At 43.3% G+C, this 20,945-nt stretch overlaps 1 protein-coding gene and 1 long non-coding RNA gene across 2 annotated transcripts in view; one reads left to right on the forward strand and one right to left on the reverse strand.

Moving 5' to 3' along the window:
* Positions 1 to 16,757, reverse strand: part of PLBD1 (phospholipase B domain containing 1) — a 65,260-nt gene extending 48,503 nt beyond the window's left edge. The window contains exons 1-2 of the mRNA XM_004052782.5: positions 15,934 to 16,757; positions 1,527 to 1,746 (exon numbers count right to left, since the gene is read on the reverse strand). Of these exons, the coding sequence (XP_004052830.1) occupies positions 1,527 to 1,746; positions 15,934 to 16,048 (335 nt within the window). The 5' untranslated portion in view covers positions 16,049 to 16,757. The remainder of the gene's footprint in view (positions 1 to 1,526; positions 1,747 to 15,933) is intronic.
* The window catches only part of LOC109029135 (uncharacterized), a 94,256-nt gene that overhangs the window by 21,674 nt on the left and 51,637 nt on the right, over positions 1 to 20,945 (forward strand). The gene's annotated exons all lie outside the window — the stretch shown is intronic.

Raw genomic sequence — 20,945 nt, forward strand, 5'->3', positions numbered from 1 at the left:
AGAACATTCTCAGAGATTAGAGCTGCTTTCTGCAAATCACAGTTTCCATTAATAACCCATTGTATATGTCACTCATGAGTTAATCTAACCTATTTATATTCACATAACTTTGGTTCAAATTGTTTCTTCAAACTCACGACTCAATTTAAATAACACAATCAGAATTCAGTGCGAACAGAAGTGGATAAAGATTTGGAGAAGTTCAGATTTTTACCTGTATAATATGGTTTTAAACATGTTTTAAAAATCTAATTCAGTTTATGAAGTTTTATACATCTATGAATAGTACGCTGTTAAGGAGATTTGTATGGTAGGGTAAAAAAATTGGGTATAAAAATAAAAACAAAAATTTGTAGTTTGTATTAAAAAAGAGCAATCAGAGCTCAATAACTAGTCATTCAACATCTGATACAATCTCCAGTACTCAAAATAGATTAAGACTGACATTTCACTTACTATGACTAAGGCAGTAACAGCCCAAGTAAAGTTTGGTTAAACTGCACTCAACAATCTAGGTCACAGAGAATAAAAGAGGCAAGCAAAGTCATCAAGATACTTTTTATATCAAAGGAGGGATGAGAGTCGATTAAATAAATTGCAACTTTATTTTCCTTAAAGACCTCTTCTCTAAAAGGCATGTATCCTGATTGCATTATTATTAATTACGTCCTTGTTACTTTTATAAGGCAAGGCAAGGACACTAGAATCAAGTAATGGTAGAACTAGAAGAAACATTTATTTTAGACTCATTATAATTTCAATTTAAAAATCTCTGCCCACATGGAGCTATTGTTTCAAGATGGCTGGAAATAAATGCACCAACCGTTTATTTTTAATTACTCTTCCCTGCTCTGTTGTTCTCAAGGAGTGACCCCACCTCTCATTTGCTTTCTACCAGACAACAAGTGACTAGTAGGATGAAATGACTTTGCTGTCTTTAAAATCATTTCATGGCTGGGTATGGTGGCTCACACCTGTAATTCCAACACGTTGGGAGGCAAAGATGGGAGGATGGCTTGAGGTCAGGAGTTTAGGACCAGCCTGGGCAACATGGGGAGACCCTGTCTTTGCAAAAATATATAAAATAAAACAAAATGGTTTCATGGGATGGGAAGATTTTTAAGAAGTAAGTGCCATGAGAATTAAAGAGTGCCACACTTGGAGGTTTTGTTCCTTTTAGGCAGGTACTGATTACAGGAGCAAATGCAATTCTGGGCTGGGCACAGTGGCTCATGCTTGTGGTCCCAACTACTCAGGAGGCTGAGGTGGAAGGATTGCTTGAGCCCAGGAGATCAAGGCTGCGGTGAGCTATGATCGCCACTGCACTCCAGCCTGGCAACAAAGCGAGACCGTGTCCCATGCCTCACCCCCGCAAAAATGCAATTCTGATAATGTCTCTATCACACATGTGAACTCCAGCTACTCTTTGGTTCTAATGTGCAATGCCAGGAAGATGAGAGTCACTGTGGAACATGGGAAGGACAGGGGTTGCCTGGCAGTGGCTTTACCATGACTGGGATACTTACGGGGCAGTGAGGTAACCCTCCAAAAAGCCAGCCACAAACATGATGATCTCATTGCTCAGGGTTTGAGAGCCATAGCCAGCTCTGATCTCCAGGATGCCCCAGCCTGTGGTTTTCACAGAGTTATTGTAAAAGCCATAGGCGTCCCCATTCTTGTCCATTACATTTTTGACTTGTACTGTCTTTTCAGCAGGCATCCAGTATGCAGTTGCATAGTAGACTCCTAGAAGAAAAGGGAATAATGACAAAAATGCCATTCAAATGAGTTGTGATGCATTTTTTTCCTATGTATCCAACAATTTCAAGATGTTTGCTTTTAAAGATTTCCATTCTATTAGAATTGGGAAATCTACCATTACAGTTTGCCCTTAATTCCAAGTGGGGAAAAACCGGAACCTCGATCAAGGGGGATAAGCCCAAAACACAAAGAGCAAGGTCAAAGGTGGGGGTGTAGCTACAGCATCATAGAGGTGAGCCTGAGTGTTTCATCCTTAGAGGGTGGGAATCTGGGCAGGGCTGGAGCTGGACCTTACGCCAACTTCTTGAGAGCTTGTTTGGAGGTTCTCGCAGGATAGCTCAGCTAGTTGTATACCCTTGACTGAAGACCGGTCCTCCTCTATCAGGGATGGTTGTCCTCTTTGACTGAGCGCTCAGCTTCAGGAGGGACTCACATGGAGCAGTGAGGGAGGAAGGGGACACCCGCCTAGCCAGCCAGATCAGCCAAATCAACCCTGGTGGTCAATGGGGTGACAGATGTCGCAGCCAGATTGCCCTCACTTCCAACGCCTACTTCTTAATTCAGACAAGAATAGGGCTCTTGTCCCTAGTCAGCAACTTCTTCCATTCCCCTTAACAGGTGGAACAAAACATCACCTTTCTCAGGCTCCTTATCTCTTGTCTCCTGCTTAATTCATCTAATGTCATATGACATTAGATTCTTTGCAGAAAAAGTAGAAGCTATCACCTGTGACTCCGTATGGTGCTGATAATTTTGTGGGTCCATCCCTACACAATCCCTGCACTCATCATGCCCATCTCTCCATTCTGGTTCACCTCCATCCTTTGACCCATGCTCTGGATCTACCCTCCCACCTTTAGGAACTCTGTTCTATCTTGTATCCTCTCGCTTCTGTGCCCTAAAGCTCCCTCTCTGGGCAGTAGCTTCTCCCCCTTTGGCATAGTTAACATGCTCCATTGTCTCATAGCTAAAAATAAACCAACTACAGAAGCCATCTGGATCCTGTGACCCAACAGAGCTATTGCTGGAATCTCTCACTCCCTTCACGAAATCATTACAAAGTTTAAAGTGTCCACACTGAATCAGGGACTGTTTGAGTGCTGGTGACAGAGCTGTGAACATGACTGGCACAGTTCCAGGCCTCGCCTTCTGGAAAGAGGAATGCACTCACACCCTGCACTTCCTCCTCCTGTCCCTTGCTCCAGCCGGCTGCAGTCTGCTCTCCACCTCCAGGATACCAAAGCGGTTTCTGCCTGGGTCACTAACAAAATCCTTGAGTCCTAATGTCATATGAACTTCTGAATGCATTGGACTCATGATCACTTATTCTTAAAACTTTTTCCTCCCACGGCCTTTGGGACACTACACCCTCCCCAGTCTCCTCCTGTGCCTGCCTTTTTCCTCATTCTCCCCACAGGTTCCTCTTTATCTTCAATACCCCACAGCACACTCGATAACACAATCTGGATGATTCCATCGCACTAGAGATTCGAAATATCCTCCATCCTGGTGTTTTCTCTCTCGGTGATCTCCCAGCCTGAAATTTGAATCCATCCTGGCTTCCTTTTTCTGTCTCATAACTTATGTTTAATCAAAGCCTTCTAAATATCTCTCCCACCAATCTCTACCTCTTTATCCCTATATTTTTATGCTACTTTAGGTAATACAACTAGCCGTTTAAGTATAGAAGAGGACTTTTTCAAGGTTTCTCTGACCTTTAATCCATTCTTCGTTCTCTACCAGAGTAGCACTTCTAAAATGTGAACTGATTTTGTTAGCTTGCCGGCTAAGAATGTTCAATAGTTTCTATTTCTTAAAAGTTCTGCTGCTGGGAGCAGTGGCTCACACCTGTAATCCCAGCACTTTGGGAGACCAAGGAGGACGGATCACCTGAGGTCAGGGGTTCGCAACTAGCCTGGCCAACATGGAGAAACCTCGTCTCTACTAAAAGTACAAAATGAGCCAGGCGTGGTGGTGTGTGCCTGTAATCCCAGCTACACGGGAGGCTGAGGCAGGAGAATTGCTTGAACCCGGGAGGCAGAGGTTGCTGTGAACCTAGATTGTGCCATTGCACTCCAGCCTGGGCAAAAAAGTGCGAAACTCTGTCTCAAAAACAAAAAAACAAAACAAAACAAAAAGTTCTGCTTCCCACTTGGCCTTCGTGACCTGGTTTCCATCTACCTATCCAGCTTCCTCATCACCCACACACACATTCGATGATCCAGAGACCATCACATACAGCTCTCCAACCTGCCAGTAACTAGGTCAACACCTTTGACTTTGCAGATGCTATTTTTTCTGCCTGATGTTTTCCCTCTGGTTAGCCACCTAGCAATCTCAAAATTGCTATTTAGTACCCAGGAAGCAGCACCTCTGTTGCAGGGAATGACTTCCTCTACAAACTCAATGCTTGTAAGCACACCCTCTTTATGCCTTGTCACACTGTACTGTAACTTACATGCTTGCCCCTGCTCCTAGACTAGAAGCTCCCTGAGGCCAGAGACTGTGTCCTCAGCACTTGCAGTGCCTGGCCCATAATGGGTACTCAATAAATATTTGTGAAAGGAAGGAAGACTTAGGAAGAAAGAGAAAGAAACAAGGAAATAAGACATGGAGAAAGGAAATGGTAAAATATGACGTGTTCTTTTCTCTGTCTGAGAAGCCATTACACATGTGCTCTGGTTGAAGAATCTATACATTCAGGTCAGTCATCAGAGAGGTGGGAGGACGCCAGAATGACTATCAGGTTTTAGGCTGAGACTCAGTGGATGGATGTTGTATCATTTACCAAGAAAGGAAGCACATGGACAATATGTCTGGGAGGGATCAGGAGTTTAGTTTTAGACATATTGAGTTTTTAGTGATTAAGAGGCTAGAAAGTTTTCAGATTAAATATTTACACAGGCTTATTTGTTGGCAAACGTTCCAAATTGGACCAACATTTTACCTTTTTTTTTGAGATGGAGTTTCCCTCTGTCATCCAGGCTGGAGTGCAATGGCAAGATCTCAGCTCACCACAACCTCCACCTCCTGGTTTCAAACGATTCTCCTGCCTCAGCCTCCCAAGTAGCTGGGACTACAGGCATGCACCATCACATCCGGCTAATTTTGTATTTTTATTAGAGACATTGTTTCTCCAGGTTGGTCAGGCTGGTCTCGAACTCCCAACCTCAGGTGATCCACCTGCCTTGGCCTCCCAAAGTGCTTGGATTACAGGCATGAGCCACTGTGCCTGGCCAACATTTTACTTTTTGATGTTAAGATTGTCTATCAGCCGGGTGCAGTGGTTCACCGCTGTAATTCCAGCATTTTGGGAGGCCGAGGCGGGAGGATCACCTGAGGTCAGGAGTTTGAGACCAGGCTGACCAACATGGAGCAACTCCGTCTCTACTAAAAATACAAAATTAGCTGGGCGTGGTGACGTAAGCCTGTAATCCCAACTACTTGGGAGGCTAGGGCAGGAGAATCGCTTGAACCTGGGAGGCGGAGGTTGCAGTGAGCCGAGATCGTGCTATTTGCACTTCAGCCTGGGCAACAAACAAGAGTGGAATTCCCTCTCAAAAACAAACAAACAAACAAACAAACAAAACAAAACAAAAAAAACTGTCTATTACGCTTTTCAAAATAAGACATACATGTGGCCAACAAGCATGTGAAAAAAAGCTCAACATCACTGATAATTAGCAAAATGCAAATCAAAACCACAATGAGATACCATTCCACATGAGTCAAAATGGCTATTATCTAAAATGTCAAAAAGATAACAGGTGCTGGTGAGGTTTCAGAGAAAAAGGAATGCTTATACACTGTCGGTGACAGTGTAAATCAGTTCAACCATTGTGGTGATTCCTCAAAGACCTAAAAACAGAAATACCATTCAACCCAGTAATCCCATTACTGGGCATATACTCAAAGGAATATAAACTGTTCTGTCATAAAGACACATCACACATATGTTCATTGCAGCACTACTCACAATAGCAAAGACACGGAATCAACCTAAAGGCCCATCAGTGGTAGACTGGATAAAGAAATTGTGGTACATATACAGCATGAAATACTATGCAGCCATGAAAAAGGATAAAATAATGTGCTTTGCAGGAACATGGATGGAGCTGGAGGCCATTATCCTGAGCAAACTAACGTAGGAACAGAAAACCAAATACTGCATGCTCTCACTTATAAGTAGGAGCTAAACGATGAGACACATCCTTTAGTCCATTATGTTTCCAATGGACACATAGAAGGGAACAACAGACACTGGGGCCTACTTCAGGGTGGAGGGAAGAAGGAGAGAATCAGGAAAAATAACTAATGGGTACTAAGCTTAATACCTGGGTGATGAAATAATTCATACAATGACTCCTGTGACACATATTTACCTATACAGTAAACCCGCACATGTATCCCTGAACTTAAAATACAAGTTAAAAACAGAAATACCATTCAACCCAGTAATCCCATTACTGGGCATATACCCAAAGGAATATAAATTGTTCTATCATAAAGACACTTGCACACGTATGTTCATTGCAGCATTATTCACAATAGCAAAGACATGGAATCAACCTAAATGCCCATCAGTGGTAAACTGGATAAAGAAATTGTGGTACATATACACAATGAAATACTATGTAGCCAAAAAAAAAAAAGACTGTCTATCAAATATGCACTAAAAGTAGTCTTAATACTAGAGCATCATGGCACCGTGCTCCAGGGGCTCGGTGATAGGCTGGGGCTCAGTCAGGCTTAGAAACTAATCCTGATTAAACGCTTAAGGAATGATCCGAGTAGGCCTAAGTCAACTGACTTCTGAGTACAATGACCATCATGGCAGGCCTTCACAATCGTTAATCGGAAGTAATGGCATTAAGAAATAGGGAGGTGTCAAATAATTTGCCAGTAAACTGCGGGTGACAAATAATTGTCTGATTGTTAATGGAGCCATTTGGCCACAATTTGACAATTGAAGGCAGCACCCACAGAAACTTCCCTTCTCCACCCAAAGGCAATAAATGTGTTTTCCAAATTCATTTTTGACCATATATCCCCAGCTTTTCTCACACATTCCCTTCCACCCTCGACTCCAGGGAGCGTTGTAGGGAAATGAGGAAGTGTGGCTGCTGGAATAAAAAGCGGAGTCATAAACAGGAACCATAAAAGAAAAAAGGAAGGTGTGTCTCTTCTCTTTTCTTTCTACCCACAAAGCATGATTTTAGCTTTTTCTTCTTCTCCAAAACCTTGGCATTTCTCATCGTAAGCACCCCAGGCCTGCCTTCCCCTTCCCTTTCCAATCAACTCCTTTTTGCTGTAATTTGGGGCTTGCTCAAGGCAACCTGAGTACTAAACCAAGAGCTATGTTTTCACTGTTGCTGGTCCTACCTAATTTCCTGACCACAAAAAGAAACTTCTGCAAATATGTGCTTTTTTGACACTCGTGTACCTCTATGCATGAAAAAACCTTTACTCAATCCCCAAGAGATTTTGGTGAGAAAAATGTCCTGCCAACAGCTTAGCATGAGCTTTGAGAATAAAGCCAAAATCAGAGTTTTCACTCCACTCCAACCGAGGTCCTCCATTCCTCAATGTTTTCTCTAAGTTTCAACTCTTCCTGGTTTTCCCAGTATTCATGCTATTTTCTGATTTTCTCAAATCCTGTAATAGTTTAAGCCATTATACTTTTCCATTTTTTAAAAACATCTTCATGATGGGAGGTGGATGGTATGAAAAATGTAATAGTGAAAAGGTAGAAAAATAGTACATAATTCTAAAGCAAACCTAGTTTTATACAAACTCTGTGAAAGCGCGGACTGTTTCTGCTTAACTCTCTATAAACCTGACAAAATAATGTTTCTTTGATGAATCTAGTTTGTGTGTGTTCTCTAAATGAAAAAAAAGCCATTTATTTATTTATTTATTTATTATTTATTTCTGAGCTGGGGTCTCGCTCTGTTGCTCAGGCTGGAGTGCAGTGGCACAATCACAGCTCACTACAGAGTGGAATTCCTGGGTTCAAGCAATCCTCCTACCTGAGCCTCCCAGAAAAGGAAGCTCATCAGAGCACTCATTCACAGAAGTTAGTATGAAATAACTCAAGTAATTATGTTTTCAAGCCTGGGTGAGAAACTTACTAAATGGCTCAGAATCTTGGATTAAGTCTACCCAGCCCCAAGAGCAAGAGCTATTTGTTGGTATTTTCTTTAGAGTTGTGAAAAGGAAAAGTCAGAATTCAAACATTTTAACAGCAATATCCTCAAAATCAATGCACTTGATTAAATATCTGTTGAATGAATGGGAATGTTATTTATAAAAAGTATTTTTCTTCTATAAATAAAGATGGAAAATGTGCCATCATTTTTATATTTCTCTCTGTAAAAGCCCAAACACCAAAATTAAATTTATTTTATTAATATTTACTTGTATACTCCGATTAATATTTTATTTATTTAATTTTTTTTTTTTTTGAGACAGAGTTTTCGCTCTTATTGCCCAGGCTGGGGTGCAATGGTGCGATCTTGGCTCACCACAACCTCCGCCTCCCAGGTTCAAGCGATTCTCCTGCCTCAGCCTCCCAAGTTGCTGGGATTACAGGCATGCGCCGCCACGCCTGGCTAATTTTGTATTTTTAGTACAGACGGGGTTTCTCCATGTTGATCAGGCTGGTCTCGAACTCTTGACCTCAGGTGATTTGCCTGCCTTGGCCTCCCAAAGTGCTGGGATTACAGGCATGAGCCACTGCGCCCGGCCCAATTAATATTTTCTATGAGTTCATTGTTTTCAGTTGAAAAAATTCCTACCCTGTCTTAGAAAAAAAATGTATGAAATACTCATAAGTAGCTTAAACTATTCTCTCCCATATTTGGATTCTATAATAATTTTTCTAGCACCTCATTTATGAAAGAGCAGGTAGTTTTCAACCCCAAGCAATGCAATGTTTACTTAATATATTCAGAAGTCAGAGGGGAAAAAAAGAGAAAGAAATGAGAAAGAGAACAAGCAAAAGATGTTAGAGACAATAGAAAAAAATTAAAATGAAAACAATCTATTCATATTGGGTTTAGCTAAAAATTCACTGGTTTTGGTCCTTGAATTGCTTTTCTCTTTTATGTCTGCTCAGCTAGTCTCTCAGTATACCTCTGTGTACCTTGGCATTGCACTTGCCTTCTTTGAAAGGTCTCTCAGTAAATTGATACCCGGTTTTTGGATTTGTTTTGACTCTTCATCGGAGTCACTAAGGAAATAACTGATTTGTAAATTAAACAATCTCCAGTAAACAAAATTGCAAGTAGGTGTTTAAGCCTTGGCTCTCTCCAGAGATCAGAGACTAAGATGCCTCCTGGAAGGAGGATTATTTTGGCAAGTACTCCCAGAGAACAGGAGTGATGGGCTGGGAGAGTGAAAGGGAGGAACACCGATTCAAGGGTGCATTCTGAGCTGGTTTCCACTGTGGACACAGGGGTTGATCCCACTGGGACTAGCCTCGGAAATCTTCATCCCAGGGATGGAGGACCCAGCTACCTGCTCCCATACTACAAAGGTCAAACATCGCCCTAGGAAGGGTTAACTCCCTCACTCCATGTCTGCATGTGCTCCAGGACTAAGTGGCTGTGATTTCAGAGACGCCCTGAGATGGAAATTAAGAGATTTCTACAGTGAGGTTGAGATGAGGCACCTCAGATCACCTGCACGAAGTGGAAATAAAAGGCAAGTGAGAGGATGTGAGGTGGGCCGCAGGGTCAGGAAGTGCAGGACACACTAGGTAAGTAGAAAGGGATACAGCTTTAAAAACTAGCTTCAAAACAACAATCCACAAATGCAGAAAAATGCTGGAGATTTGCTTAGATCTGGAATGATCCCTTTCCTTCATCCCGTTGAAATATACCGATTTGTCACTGGCAGCTGAAATCAGAGTTCTTGCCAAAAGCCCTATCAGCAGACAGTCAACTTTGCCCCATTCTGGTTCCATACTGTTAGGTCAGTCCTCATCCAGATTACTCATTAATTATGCATTTGTGTCTGCTTGGTCCTAAAAATTTGATTACAAGCTCCTTGCAGATGAGAGGTGGAGTCTCACATTTCATTGTATCCACTCCCTGGGGCCTAGCACAATGCTTTATGGATTAGGTGGCCACCTGGATCCCAAACTTTCTTTTGTTTTGAGACAGAGTTTCGCTCTTGTTGCCAAGGCTGGAATGCAATGGCACGGTCTCGGCTCACTGCAACCTCCGCATCCCGGGTTCAAGCAATTCTCCTGCCTCAGCCTCCTGAGTAGCTGGGATCACAAGCGTGCACCATGCCACACCTGGCTAATTTTGTATTTTTAGCAGAGACGGGGTTTGTCCATGTTGGTCAGGCTGGTCTCGAACTCCCGACCTAAGGTGATCTGCCTGCCTTGACCTCCCAAAGTCTTGGGATTACAGGCGTGAGCCACTGCACCTGGCCTGGATCCCAAACTTTCACACTGGCTGGGAAGGTCACACCTGGTGACAGACTTTATCAAGTTATATAAACTTCATAGTACAGTCATTCTTGATTTCTAATTATGAATTAGAACTTTGGTGTCCTAGGTTTGCAAATGACCTCAAAGAGAATAACACCAGTGTGAATAACTTTACACTCCCTTATGCTGAAATTATTACTGCATATGCAAGGCAGATGGACAAATTTCAGAGCCAGCCTGTCTCTTTCGTTGAAGTGCTCATTCTGTTTTCATCTCTCTCAATCAAGAGACTTCCACAGTTTTCTCTGGGAAGACTGTATAATGGCCAGGTGTGGTAGCTCATGCCTGTAATCCCAGCACTTTGGAGGCCAAGGCAGGCTGATCATCTGAGGTCAGGAGTTTGAGACCCACCTGCCCAATATGGTGAAACTCCTGTCTCTACTTAAAAATACAAAAATTAGCCAGGTGCGGTGGCACACGCTTGTAATCCCAGCTACCTGGGAGGCTGAGGTAGGAGGATCGCTGGAACTCAGGAGGTGGAGGTCACAGTGAGTTGAGATTGCACCACTGCGGTCCAGCCTGAGTGACAGAGTGAGACTCCCTCTCAAAAAAAAAAAAAAGACTGTAACTGAACATGATTATGTTATCTGTGTAGACAGTGTTTCAAGTCTTAAGCTAAAATTTCCCCATAATTTCACTACCTCTATTTCATTTTTTACCACATTAAGTAAATTCCTGTTTTGCAGTAGTACAAAGAAGCTCCGTAATAACATTATTAACACATTTTCTAGTCACATTTTCAAGCTGGATGTTCGAAAGACTGTAACATATAAGTTGTATAAACTAGACTCCATTCCATTTTTTGAAAGGCAAAACCTAAATGCATAAAAATTACTTAAAATGCTGAAGAAAATAAATCCCTTGGGTTTTATTCCATGAAGGGTACCACTACCTCTTTTATTTTGCTGTCTCCATAGTTAATGCCTTATAATGTGAAATCTAACAAAAGCAAAGGATAACAAGTGACAATGTAAAATTCATGTCTAAAGAAGTATGAAAACAAAAATTTCTTTTCTGCATGTCAACACTCAAGACAAAGTTTATATGTTTCTTAGTATATATATTATAAAAATAAGCCACCATGAAATTTGTTTAAAAAAATTGTTTTACTTCAATGTAAACACTGAAGGAGGATCCTTTTAAATATTCTTCTAAAGAAAGATTTTTATCTTTGCTACCAAATTTATGTTTTCAGAAGGACCAGGAAACAAAGTTTAATAATGAAGATAAGTGGGCACTTCCTTCAGACTTTGTTCTGGAATTTATCGCGTGTACATTATGCAAACAAGTTGATAAAGGGAGAGCACAAGAAAATGTTCAAGTTGGGACTGGGCACGATGGCTCACACCTGTAATCCCAGCACTTCGGGAGGCCAGGGCAGGTGATGCACTTGAGGCCAGGAGTTTGAGACCAACCTGGGCAACATGGTGAACCTCATCTCTACAAAAAATACAAAAACCAACCAGGCATGGTGGTGCATGCCTGTATCCCAGTTACTCGGGAGGCTGAGGCATGAGAATCACTTGAACCTGGGAGGCGGAGGTTGCACGGAGCCAAGATCGCGCCTTTGCACTCCAGCTTGGGCAACAGAGCAAGACTCTGTCTCAAAAAAACAAAAAAAATTACTTCAAAGCACATGGATTATCATCTTCAATCCTGCCTGCCTTATCAAGACATGATAACTTTTTAGAGAAAAACAACTTCAGTGGCCACTCAATTATACAGCACTTACTGCATGTCAGGCACAGTGTTTCTCACAACCCCATGAGATAGAGACACTTATAATACCCATCTTCCAGTTGAGGAAACCAAAGTACATATAGAGAAAATAACTGACTAAAGGTCACATGGCAAGTGTTGGAGTCAGGATTCAAACACAGGCATTAGGGTTCCAAAGGATTTCCTCTTGCTGGAATTCTGTGTTACCTCTCTAATACTATACTTCCAAGAATGAAGGACTTCCGTGTAAAGAATGAACATACTGAGCAACTGTGAGGCCTTATGTCGAATGAATTTGGAAATAAGAATGTCCTCAGAGACCAGGTGCAGTGGCGGTCGCCTGAACCCCAGGGCTTTGGGAAATGAAACTGTGGGAGGATCACTTGCGAGCAAGAGTTTGAGATCAATCTGGGTAACATAGTGAGACTCTATCTCTACAAATAATTTTTTTTTTTAATTAGCCAAGTGTGGTGGTGTGCACCTGTAGTCCCATCTACTCTGAGGCTGCAATGAGCTATGATCGTACCATTGTACTCCAGCCTGGGTGACAGAGCAAGGCCCTATCTCCAAATAAATGAATAAATAAATAAATAAGAATGTCTGAAGAGTTAAAGGAGCAACTGAAATTGATCCCAGTCATAGGTCTGCCAAATCAGCTTATGGAGACTGAATGTTCCAGGATATTAAACTTTTTGACAACCAGATAAAGGTATTAACTGTTATTCTCAAGTGGACACTGGTAAGCCATGGCAATGTGGAAAAGGCAGTGTCCCAAAATCAGGGACCAGCAATGCTAGGCAAGCACCATGCTGTGGAGGGGCACTCTCTCGGCTGACTCAAGTGTATGATGCCTACCAGGAGACAGACAAATCAGGCCTCCAGCCTGACAATCTGTGATGTTATCTACCCCCACGTGGTTTGATTACAGTGAGAAAGTGCCTAGAGCAGACCTCACAAATATCCAGTCTGCCTGACAGTTATATTTCTAACTAAAAATTAATGCTAAGTCTGATGAATAGACTTGGGTGTGTATCAGGGTGAATCAGCTGTCTTAGCTGTGATCAGATATGGAGCAGTAGAAAGACTGAATTTCTGGAGTCTAGCCCTGTAAGGCCGAGGGCCAGATTCTGAACCAGTTTTACCAATATACATACCATATTATGAGTCTCTCAGCAGCCAACCCTAAAAGAATGTCTGCAGAGTTAAAGGATCAACTGAAACTGACTCCAATCATAGGTCTGCCAAATCACCTTATGGAGACTGAATGACTTCCAAGATGTTAAACTTTTTCAGAACCAGATAAAGGTATGATTTATTTCTCTAGTGACCACCTGACTTCTCCATACATACCACTCAGAAAAAATTATATAAGGACCTTCTAAAATCAATTATGGGGCTTTTGGTCTGGAAAGATAAACGCAACACCATATGTCTGAAATCATAGCTTGAAAGATTTGGCTAGAATGACTGTGCAATTATTTGTCAACTTCTGGAATAATAAAACTATGAAGCAACCTTTACAAATTGAAGAATACGCAAGAATTAACTAAAAGTGTCCGGGCATGGTAGCTCACACCTGTAATCCCAGCACTTTGGGAGGCTGAGGCGGGCAGATCACCTGAGGCCAGGAGTTCGAGACTAGTCTGTCCAACCTGTTGAAATCCCATCTCTACAAAAAATATAAAAATTAGCCGGGCGTGGTGGTGTGTGCCTGTAATCCCAGCTACTCGGGAGGCTGAGTCAGGAGAATTGCTTGAACCAAAGAGGTGGAGGTTGCAGTGAGCCGAGATCACGCCACTGTACCCAGCCTGGGGGGAAAATAAAAATAATAGGAAATAATAGTAAAAAATAAAATATAAAAGTAAAATTAAAAATTGAAGAAGTTGTTTTTGGATAGATAGATGCATATGAGTGGATATAAAATCCATTCCAAGGGGATGGACATGCAATCCCTTTAGTGTTTACTGAATTCCTACTAAGTTCAGGGTACTGAGCTGGGTACTTCAGAGAACACATGACAAGTGAGAGGTAGCAAGTCCCAGTTCTTTACTCTTTGGTTGTTCGCAGGCTAGTAGAAGGGTAAAGACAAAGACCCAAAAAGCCTCAAGGGAAAACAGATTAATGTGGGTAGGACAAAGGAAACAGAGATCTCATCTGCTGAAATAGTGTGGCATCACCAGATGTCCTTAACACCTAGGTAAGTAAGAATCCTTTCCAGATTGCTGGGCATGGTGCTGTCAGGATCACTTCATCTCAGAAATGTCCTTACTTTCTGCCTTGGCTCCAGAACCTCCAAGCATGGAGTCAGCTTCCTGTTGGAGGAACTGTTTAAGATGCAGTTTCTTACAAGGTGGTACCTTCTTGAATAAATAGTGCTCCATCTTCAGAAAAACAATGCCTGTCTCACTCCTCAGGCTGCCCCCTCCACCTACAAAAACACTTAATCTCAATCGTCCAAAAAAACAGAAAAGGAATAAAGATTTTAGCCAGCATTCCAAACACAAAAGCTACCTCCACTTTTGGGACCCTCCCCAGCCTCCCCCAGGTACCTCTGAATGAGCTGTCTCCCTAGACTAGAAGTAGACACCAAGGCCACCTCCATAGTTCAGGCAAAGAACACAGAAAATCACGAGTCAGGAGCCTGTGGGTACATCTGATCCCACAGACTGGAAAGATTTAAGACTGAAGAGTGATAACTAAGCAAGTCTCGAAAACGAAGGCTCTTGATGATGGAAGGTAGTGTAATAAGAATCAGTACACATATTTAGGAAGGGGCATCCTCCCCCAAGCCCCACCCTACTCTCGTACAAGGTCAGCACAGAAAAGGGGATTATGAAATAAAACAAAATTAATTCTCTTATTATTACTTTAGAATTCTTTCAAGTCCCTTAGTTACAGTTCATAATCTTCACCTCGTTAGGAACGGAAATCATAAATCCAAGGCTTTTTAATTTAATTTAATTTAATTTTGGCAAAGGATGTAGATTTGCATGAATACCTGTAGAGATAAAACCTGTTTTTCCAAGAGGGAAGTAGTTAAGAAAATGCCTTCTGGCATCCCCTAACTCTGTCTTATTTGCTGTGTTATCTTTATGCGAATTACTTCTGATCAATCTCACTTTTCTCATCTGCAGAATGGGGAATATAATCCTATTTAGGATTATATATTAAAAAAAAAAAAAAACGGCCGGGGGCGGTGGCTCATGCCTGTAATCCCAGCACTTTGGGAGGCCGAGGCAGGCGGATCGCCCGAGTCAGGCGTTCGAGACCAGCCTGTCCAACATGGTGAAACCTCGTCTCTACTAATAATGCACAAATTAGCTGGGCATGGTGGCTGACGCCTGTAATCCCAGCTACTTGGGAAGCTGAGGGAGGAGAATCGCTTGAACCCGGGAGGCGGAAGTTGCAGTGAGCCGAGATCACACCATTGCACTCCAGCGTCGCCCACAGAGCGCGACTCTGTCTCAACAACAACAACAAAACCAAAAGGCCCTTAAGCCCACTGCCAGGCACGTATCAAACTGACAATCGTGCAATCGTGATTTTAAGCCAAAGTCAATGTAAATTTTTAAAACACAAAACAAATGGCAAGCCGGAACCATATCTCCCTACAATCTGGATAAATATATTTAGACGCCCATTGGCTGGAGTTTTTAGGACCAGCCCAGGCTCTGTGGGCCAAGAATCGGCGCAGGAGCGAACCGATTTGTTGGCCAAGAATTCGGGCCAAAACTTGTAAAGTTGGCAGACGCACTCGCCATGCCCTTCTCAAGTGCCCTCGCTGCGCAGCCGCAGGGCTGGAGCGCGACCGCCGGTCAGAGGCGCGTTTCTCTGAGTTCACCCAGGAACCAGACGCCCGCTGGACGTCAACTCGGCCGGACGCGGGGCACGGGCGCTAACAGGCTCCTAGGAGCCTCCCCGGGCGCCCCCCGCCCAGGGCGCGCTCTGCTCACCTGCCGGTTTCGGCGGCTCCGCGGTGACCAACAACAGCGGCGGCAGCAGCAGCAGCAGCAGAAGCGGCGGCGGCTGTGGCAGCCCCGGGCGCCCGCCCGGACCGCGGCGGGTCATCGCTCCACGGCCGCGACCTTCCTTTGCGGGATCAGGCGGCCGCGGTGGCCCGCGGTGGCAGAAGTTGCAAGAGAGGCTCCTGGCCTACTCAGGGGCGCCGCCTCTCCGAGGTGGGGCGTCCTCAACTTTCCTCTTTCTTGAGCCCGGCCTGCTCCGGGCTCTGAGGGGCGAGGACGCTTCACGTGGTGGCCTGGGGCCCACCCCGCCTAGGAAAGGCGGATCCTTTACGTCTGACCCTCTAGCAACCCCTGGGCCGGTCTGGGAAAGTTCCCCAGCTGCACTTCTGGGAAATGCAGAGGCTGTCTGCCGCTTTCTTTGGCAGTTTTGCGGCCCAAGGCTTGGGCGAATCAGTTCACATCAACACCCCTACTAGCCTCTCCCTCCGGGGTCGACCATTTATCTCCAGCAGCGGACCAGGCGCCCGGGCCAGGGTGACATGCGCGCCCTGCCTACACGCAGCTCGGATCCTCTGCTGTTTCTGGAGAGGCCTCCACAGGTGCGTTTCCCTCAGCGATTAGCGTACCCCTCCTTCCCAGGCTGTTTAACCTAAATCCATGCGCTGTAGCTCAGATTTTTTATCCTTTTTGCTTCCTCTTCGTTGGCTGGAGCCACCACAGGAGAGTGATTCAGACGGGGCTGACACTAGACACACTCCTACGTTTCTGTGGAGTCTCCATTTCTGTGTGGGGTCAGTTAAAAGTGACATTGTGAATTAGTCAAAAGTTATGCCTTGGGTGATATTGTGAAGTTGGCACCTGGTGCCCTAGGTGACATTGTGAAGTAGGCAAAAGGCATTTCATTCATTCAATCAGCATTGGCTGGGCCCATCTTATACTCCAGATACCAGTGATATAAAGACAGCTAAGAGCATGCCTCACCACCGACAAAAAGAACTAAGCCAGCCGGGCGCGGTGGCTCACGCCTGTAATCCCAGCACTTTGGGAGGCCGAGGCGGGCAGATCACGAGGTCAGGAGATCGAGGCCATCCTGGCTAACACGGTGAAACCCCCTCTCTACTAAAAATACAAAAAATTAGCCGGACACCGTGGCGGGCGCCTGTAGTCCAGCTACTTGGGAGGCTGACGCAGCAGAATGGCGTGAACCCGGGAGGCGGAGCTTGCAGTGAGCCGAGATCGCGCCACTCTACTCCAGCCTGGGCGACAGAGCGAGACTCGTCTCAAAAAATAATAATAATAACAATAATAATAATTTTTTAAAAAAAGAACTAAGCCATATAGATAAACAAGTACACAGAAGTTGCCATTCTGCTGTGTTAGAGCTATGTTTAAGGTGCAGTGGGAGAGGGGGAAGGAGGGAACAAGCCACCACTCAGATGGGAACCTCAGCACCCCACTCTTCCTCTTGGCCTTTCTTCTAAGCTTAACCTGGGTGTCAAGGAGAGATGAGAAGAGAGAATAAGAAGTACCTTTCATAACGGGGAAAATGTAATTGTTAGAAAAGATAAAGAACCTAAAAGTTCATCAAATCTCTGTGGAAATTGTGAAACACAAGTCACAATTTTGTGGTCCAGGCACCATGGCTCATGCCTGTAATCCCAACACTTTGGGAGGCCAAGGTGGGAGGATCACTGGAGCCCAAAAGTTCAAGACAAGCCTGTGCCACACAGGGAGACTCCAACTCATTTTTTTTTAAATTAAAATTAAAGTCACAATTTTGTTTAATGACATTTAATGAATGAAGACATCGAGGACATTGTAAAAGTTGCACATTTTCCTTCAAGTTAGAAAATTAAAATGAAGAAAAATTAAAACGAAGACATCGAGGACATTGTAAAAGTTGCACATTTTCCTTCAAGTTAGAAAATTAAAATGAACCAAAAATGAAAAATTTGGTTGTGTTATGATAGGAAGAGAACCACATTAGGATATTCAAGGAAGTGGTGCCACCCCAAATATTTGAGTCATATTGCCCTATACCACCCTCCTTCACCTTACTAACCCTTCTGATCCAAGGAGCCAAGTGTTCTGATGAAGTAAGATGCGTATAAATGCCTAATGTGAATCTTGAGGCATTCATTCATCTATTATTTGTCATCAAATATTCGTTGACTCCCATGTTCCAAGCACAGAGCAGTAGACAAAACAAAGTCCCTGCCCATGCAGAGCTTGCATTCCAGTAGTGGGGAGCAAATTATACATATAAACAAATAAATTGGATCAGGACTTCTCCACATCAGCACTATTGAAATTTTGAAGCAGACAACTCTTTGTTGTGGGGGGGTTGTCCTGGACACCCCTTGGCCTTTACCTACTGGATGCTAGTGGCACCCCCATTGAAAAGGTCTCCAGACATTGTCAAATGCTCCCGTAGGGGGGCAAAATTGCCCCCTAGTTGAGAATCACTGAATTAGATGATGATAAATCTTGCTTTCTTTAAATTATGCCAGTTTTACATATCTGGGAGGAAAATGAGCTGCAAAACTCACACATAGTTAGGAAAATAAATCTTGGGACCCCAAAATCACTAAGCCAAGGGAAAAGTCAAGCTGGAAACTAAGTCAGGCAAACCTGCCTCTCATTTTATTCTAAAATAAGATAGCTACAAAGATAAGAAGCTACATACCTCCCTCTCAGTTTGCCCACAAGGAAATTCCCTGTGGACAAAGGGCAGACAGAACTTAAAAGTCATCCCTCTGAGTGAGGCTCACCTGAGACAAATGCACATCTGATTGCTTCCTCTGCAGTATTGTTTATGTAAAAATGCAGACTCCCTGGGCCAGACTAAATTGTGTATTCTGTGGAAGGCTGAGCAAGGATTCAAAAGAATGTAACATTTTGTCTCTTTTCTACTTCTAACATGGAATACCCCACTTTGAGTTGTCTCGCCTTACCATACTGAACCAATGTACATCTTACACGTATTGACTGATGTCTCATGTCTCCCTAAAATGTATAAAAGTAAGCTGTACCCCGACCACGTTAGGCACATGTTGTCAGGACCTCCTGAGGCTGTGGCCCTGGTGTGTCCTTAACTTTGGCAAAATAAACTTTCTAAATTGACTGAGACCTGTCTCAGATTTTTTGGATTCACATACTAAAGCTGCAATGAGGAGGACCAAAGATGCTGGCTGCGAAATGTTCTCATCACTTCTATAATGGACTTGTGTGGTTTGGGGCTACTCAGCATCCGTTATTCTCTTCCTGTACCAACTTTTGGTGCAGGAATGCCAACTTTTGGTGAGCCAAGGGTGGAGGTGTTTCTACCAGGTGACACAATAAGGAAGTATTATTGAATTGGAATTTGAAAGTGCATTACTGAATTGCAATTGGTCTTTTTTGAGCTCCTCTTAAAACATAAAAATATGTTTGAATGGGTAAGAATAGGATTGTAGTATTGGTAATTTTGCCTTACTATCAAAAGGAGTAGGAGCATTGGATGCAGCGGCTCACTCCTGTAATCCCAGCACTTCAGGAGGCCGAGGTGGGTGGATCACTTGAGATCAGGAATTCGAGACTAGCCTGGCCAACATGGTGAAACCTCGTCTCTACTAAAAATACCAAAAATTAGCTGGGCATGGTGGCTCATGACTGTAATCCCAGCTACTTGAGAGGCTGATGCAGGAGAATCAGTTGAACCCAGGAGGCAGAGGTTGCAGTGAGCTGAGATCGCACCACTGCACTCCAGCCTGGACGACAGAGAGAGATTCCATCTCAAAAAACCAAAACCAAAACAAAACAAAAGGACTGGGAGCATAATCTCACCTGGGAAGCACCACTGGGGACTCAGGCTCCTCATCCCAATGGGCAAAGAATCCCAGCAGCTGAGTTGCTGGCCCAAAGCAAGGGGAACACGGAAAAAAGGTGGAGAAGAGAAGTCACATATAATTATCTATAGCCAGGTGACCAGTTGCGGAAACAAAGATAGTGGTCTCTATTGGCCTCTATATTTCTTTCCTTGCTGTAACATGTATGTGGTGGATTGAAAATTTTACAGTTACAGTTCCAGAATGAAATATGCAAAATGTAAATTTGTTTCTTTTCCAAAAAAGTGTAATTAATTTAGCATTCAAACACATCCACTGATGGTAATTTTTTTTTTTTTTTAATTTTTTGTAAGACAGGATCTCACCATGTTGCTCAGGCTGGTCTCAAACTCCTGGGCTCAAGTGATCCTCCCACCTTGGCCTTCAAAAACGCTGGGATTACAGGTGTGAGTCCAACCAGTAAAAATTTTTAAATACCAAATTTAAGGTTGCGCAATTTCATTTGGGCCAAATCCTTAGTGTCCTTTGCCTTCTTTATGTCCTTACCCTTTTTCCTTAAGGATGACCTTAGCTTCGGGGGCTTATGTATTGACTTGGTACTAGATAAGGGACATTTACTCTGTGAGTCATACTCTTGGCTTAGTGGCCTCCACTAAGATGTAGCTTTTTTTCTCATTCGGTCTGCAGGAATTGTAGTGCATAGGCATCTGCTGTTGGTATCTGCAACTTTACCTTGACCTCGGATTTAGATTTCCAGATACTCTGTGTATTAGTTAATGTAATGCTAGCTATGATGACAGATAAACTCCAAAAGTTCACTGGATTAATGCAACAAAAGTTTATTGGTGTCTTGTATGCCAGTCCAGTGTGGGAGTTCTTAATCAGTAAGTGGCTTTCCTCCATGTAGAAATTTAAGAACCCATCGATCTTTCATCTTGTGGCTCTATCATTCTCTAAGGCAGAAGTTCCCATGCTTTCTTGGTTTATAGTGCCCGTAGAGTGTCAGTAATATATTTTTAGGGCTGTACACCAAAAGAAATACCTAACAGTTCTTTTTACTAAGTAGTTAGGGCCACACAATGCAATAGTAGTCATTTGCTCAGTATCCTACAGATGGTGCTACATGTCCCTCAAACATTTAAAGTATCCCAGAGAGCTCCGTTGATTGATTAT

This window comes from Gorilla gorilla, chromosome 10 (genome assembly GCF_029281585.2).
Source record: "Gorilla gorilla gorilla isolate KB3781 chromosome 10, NHGRI_mGorGor1-v2.1_pri, whole genome shotgun sequence".
NCBI lineage: Eukaryota > Metazoa > Chordata > Mammalia > Primates > Hominidae > Gorilla > Gorilla gorilla.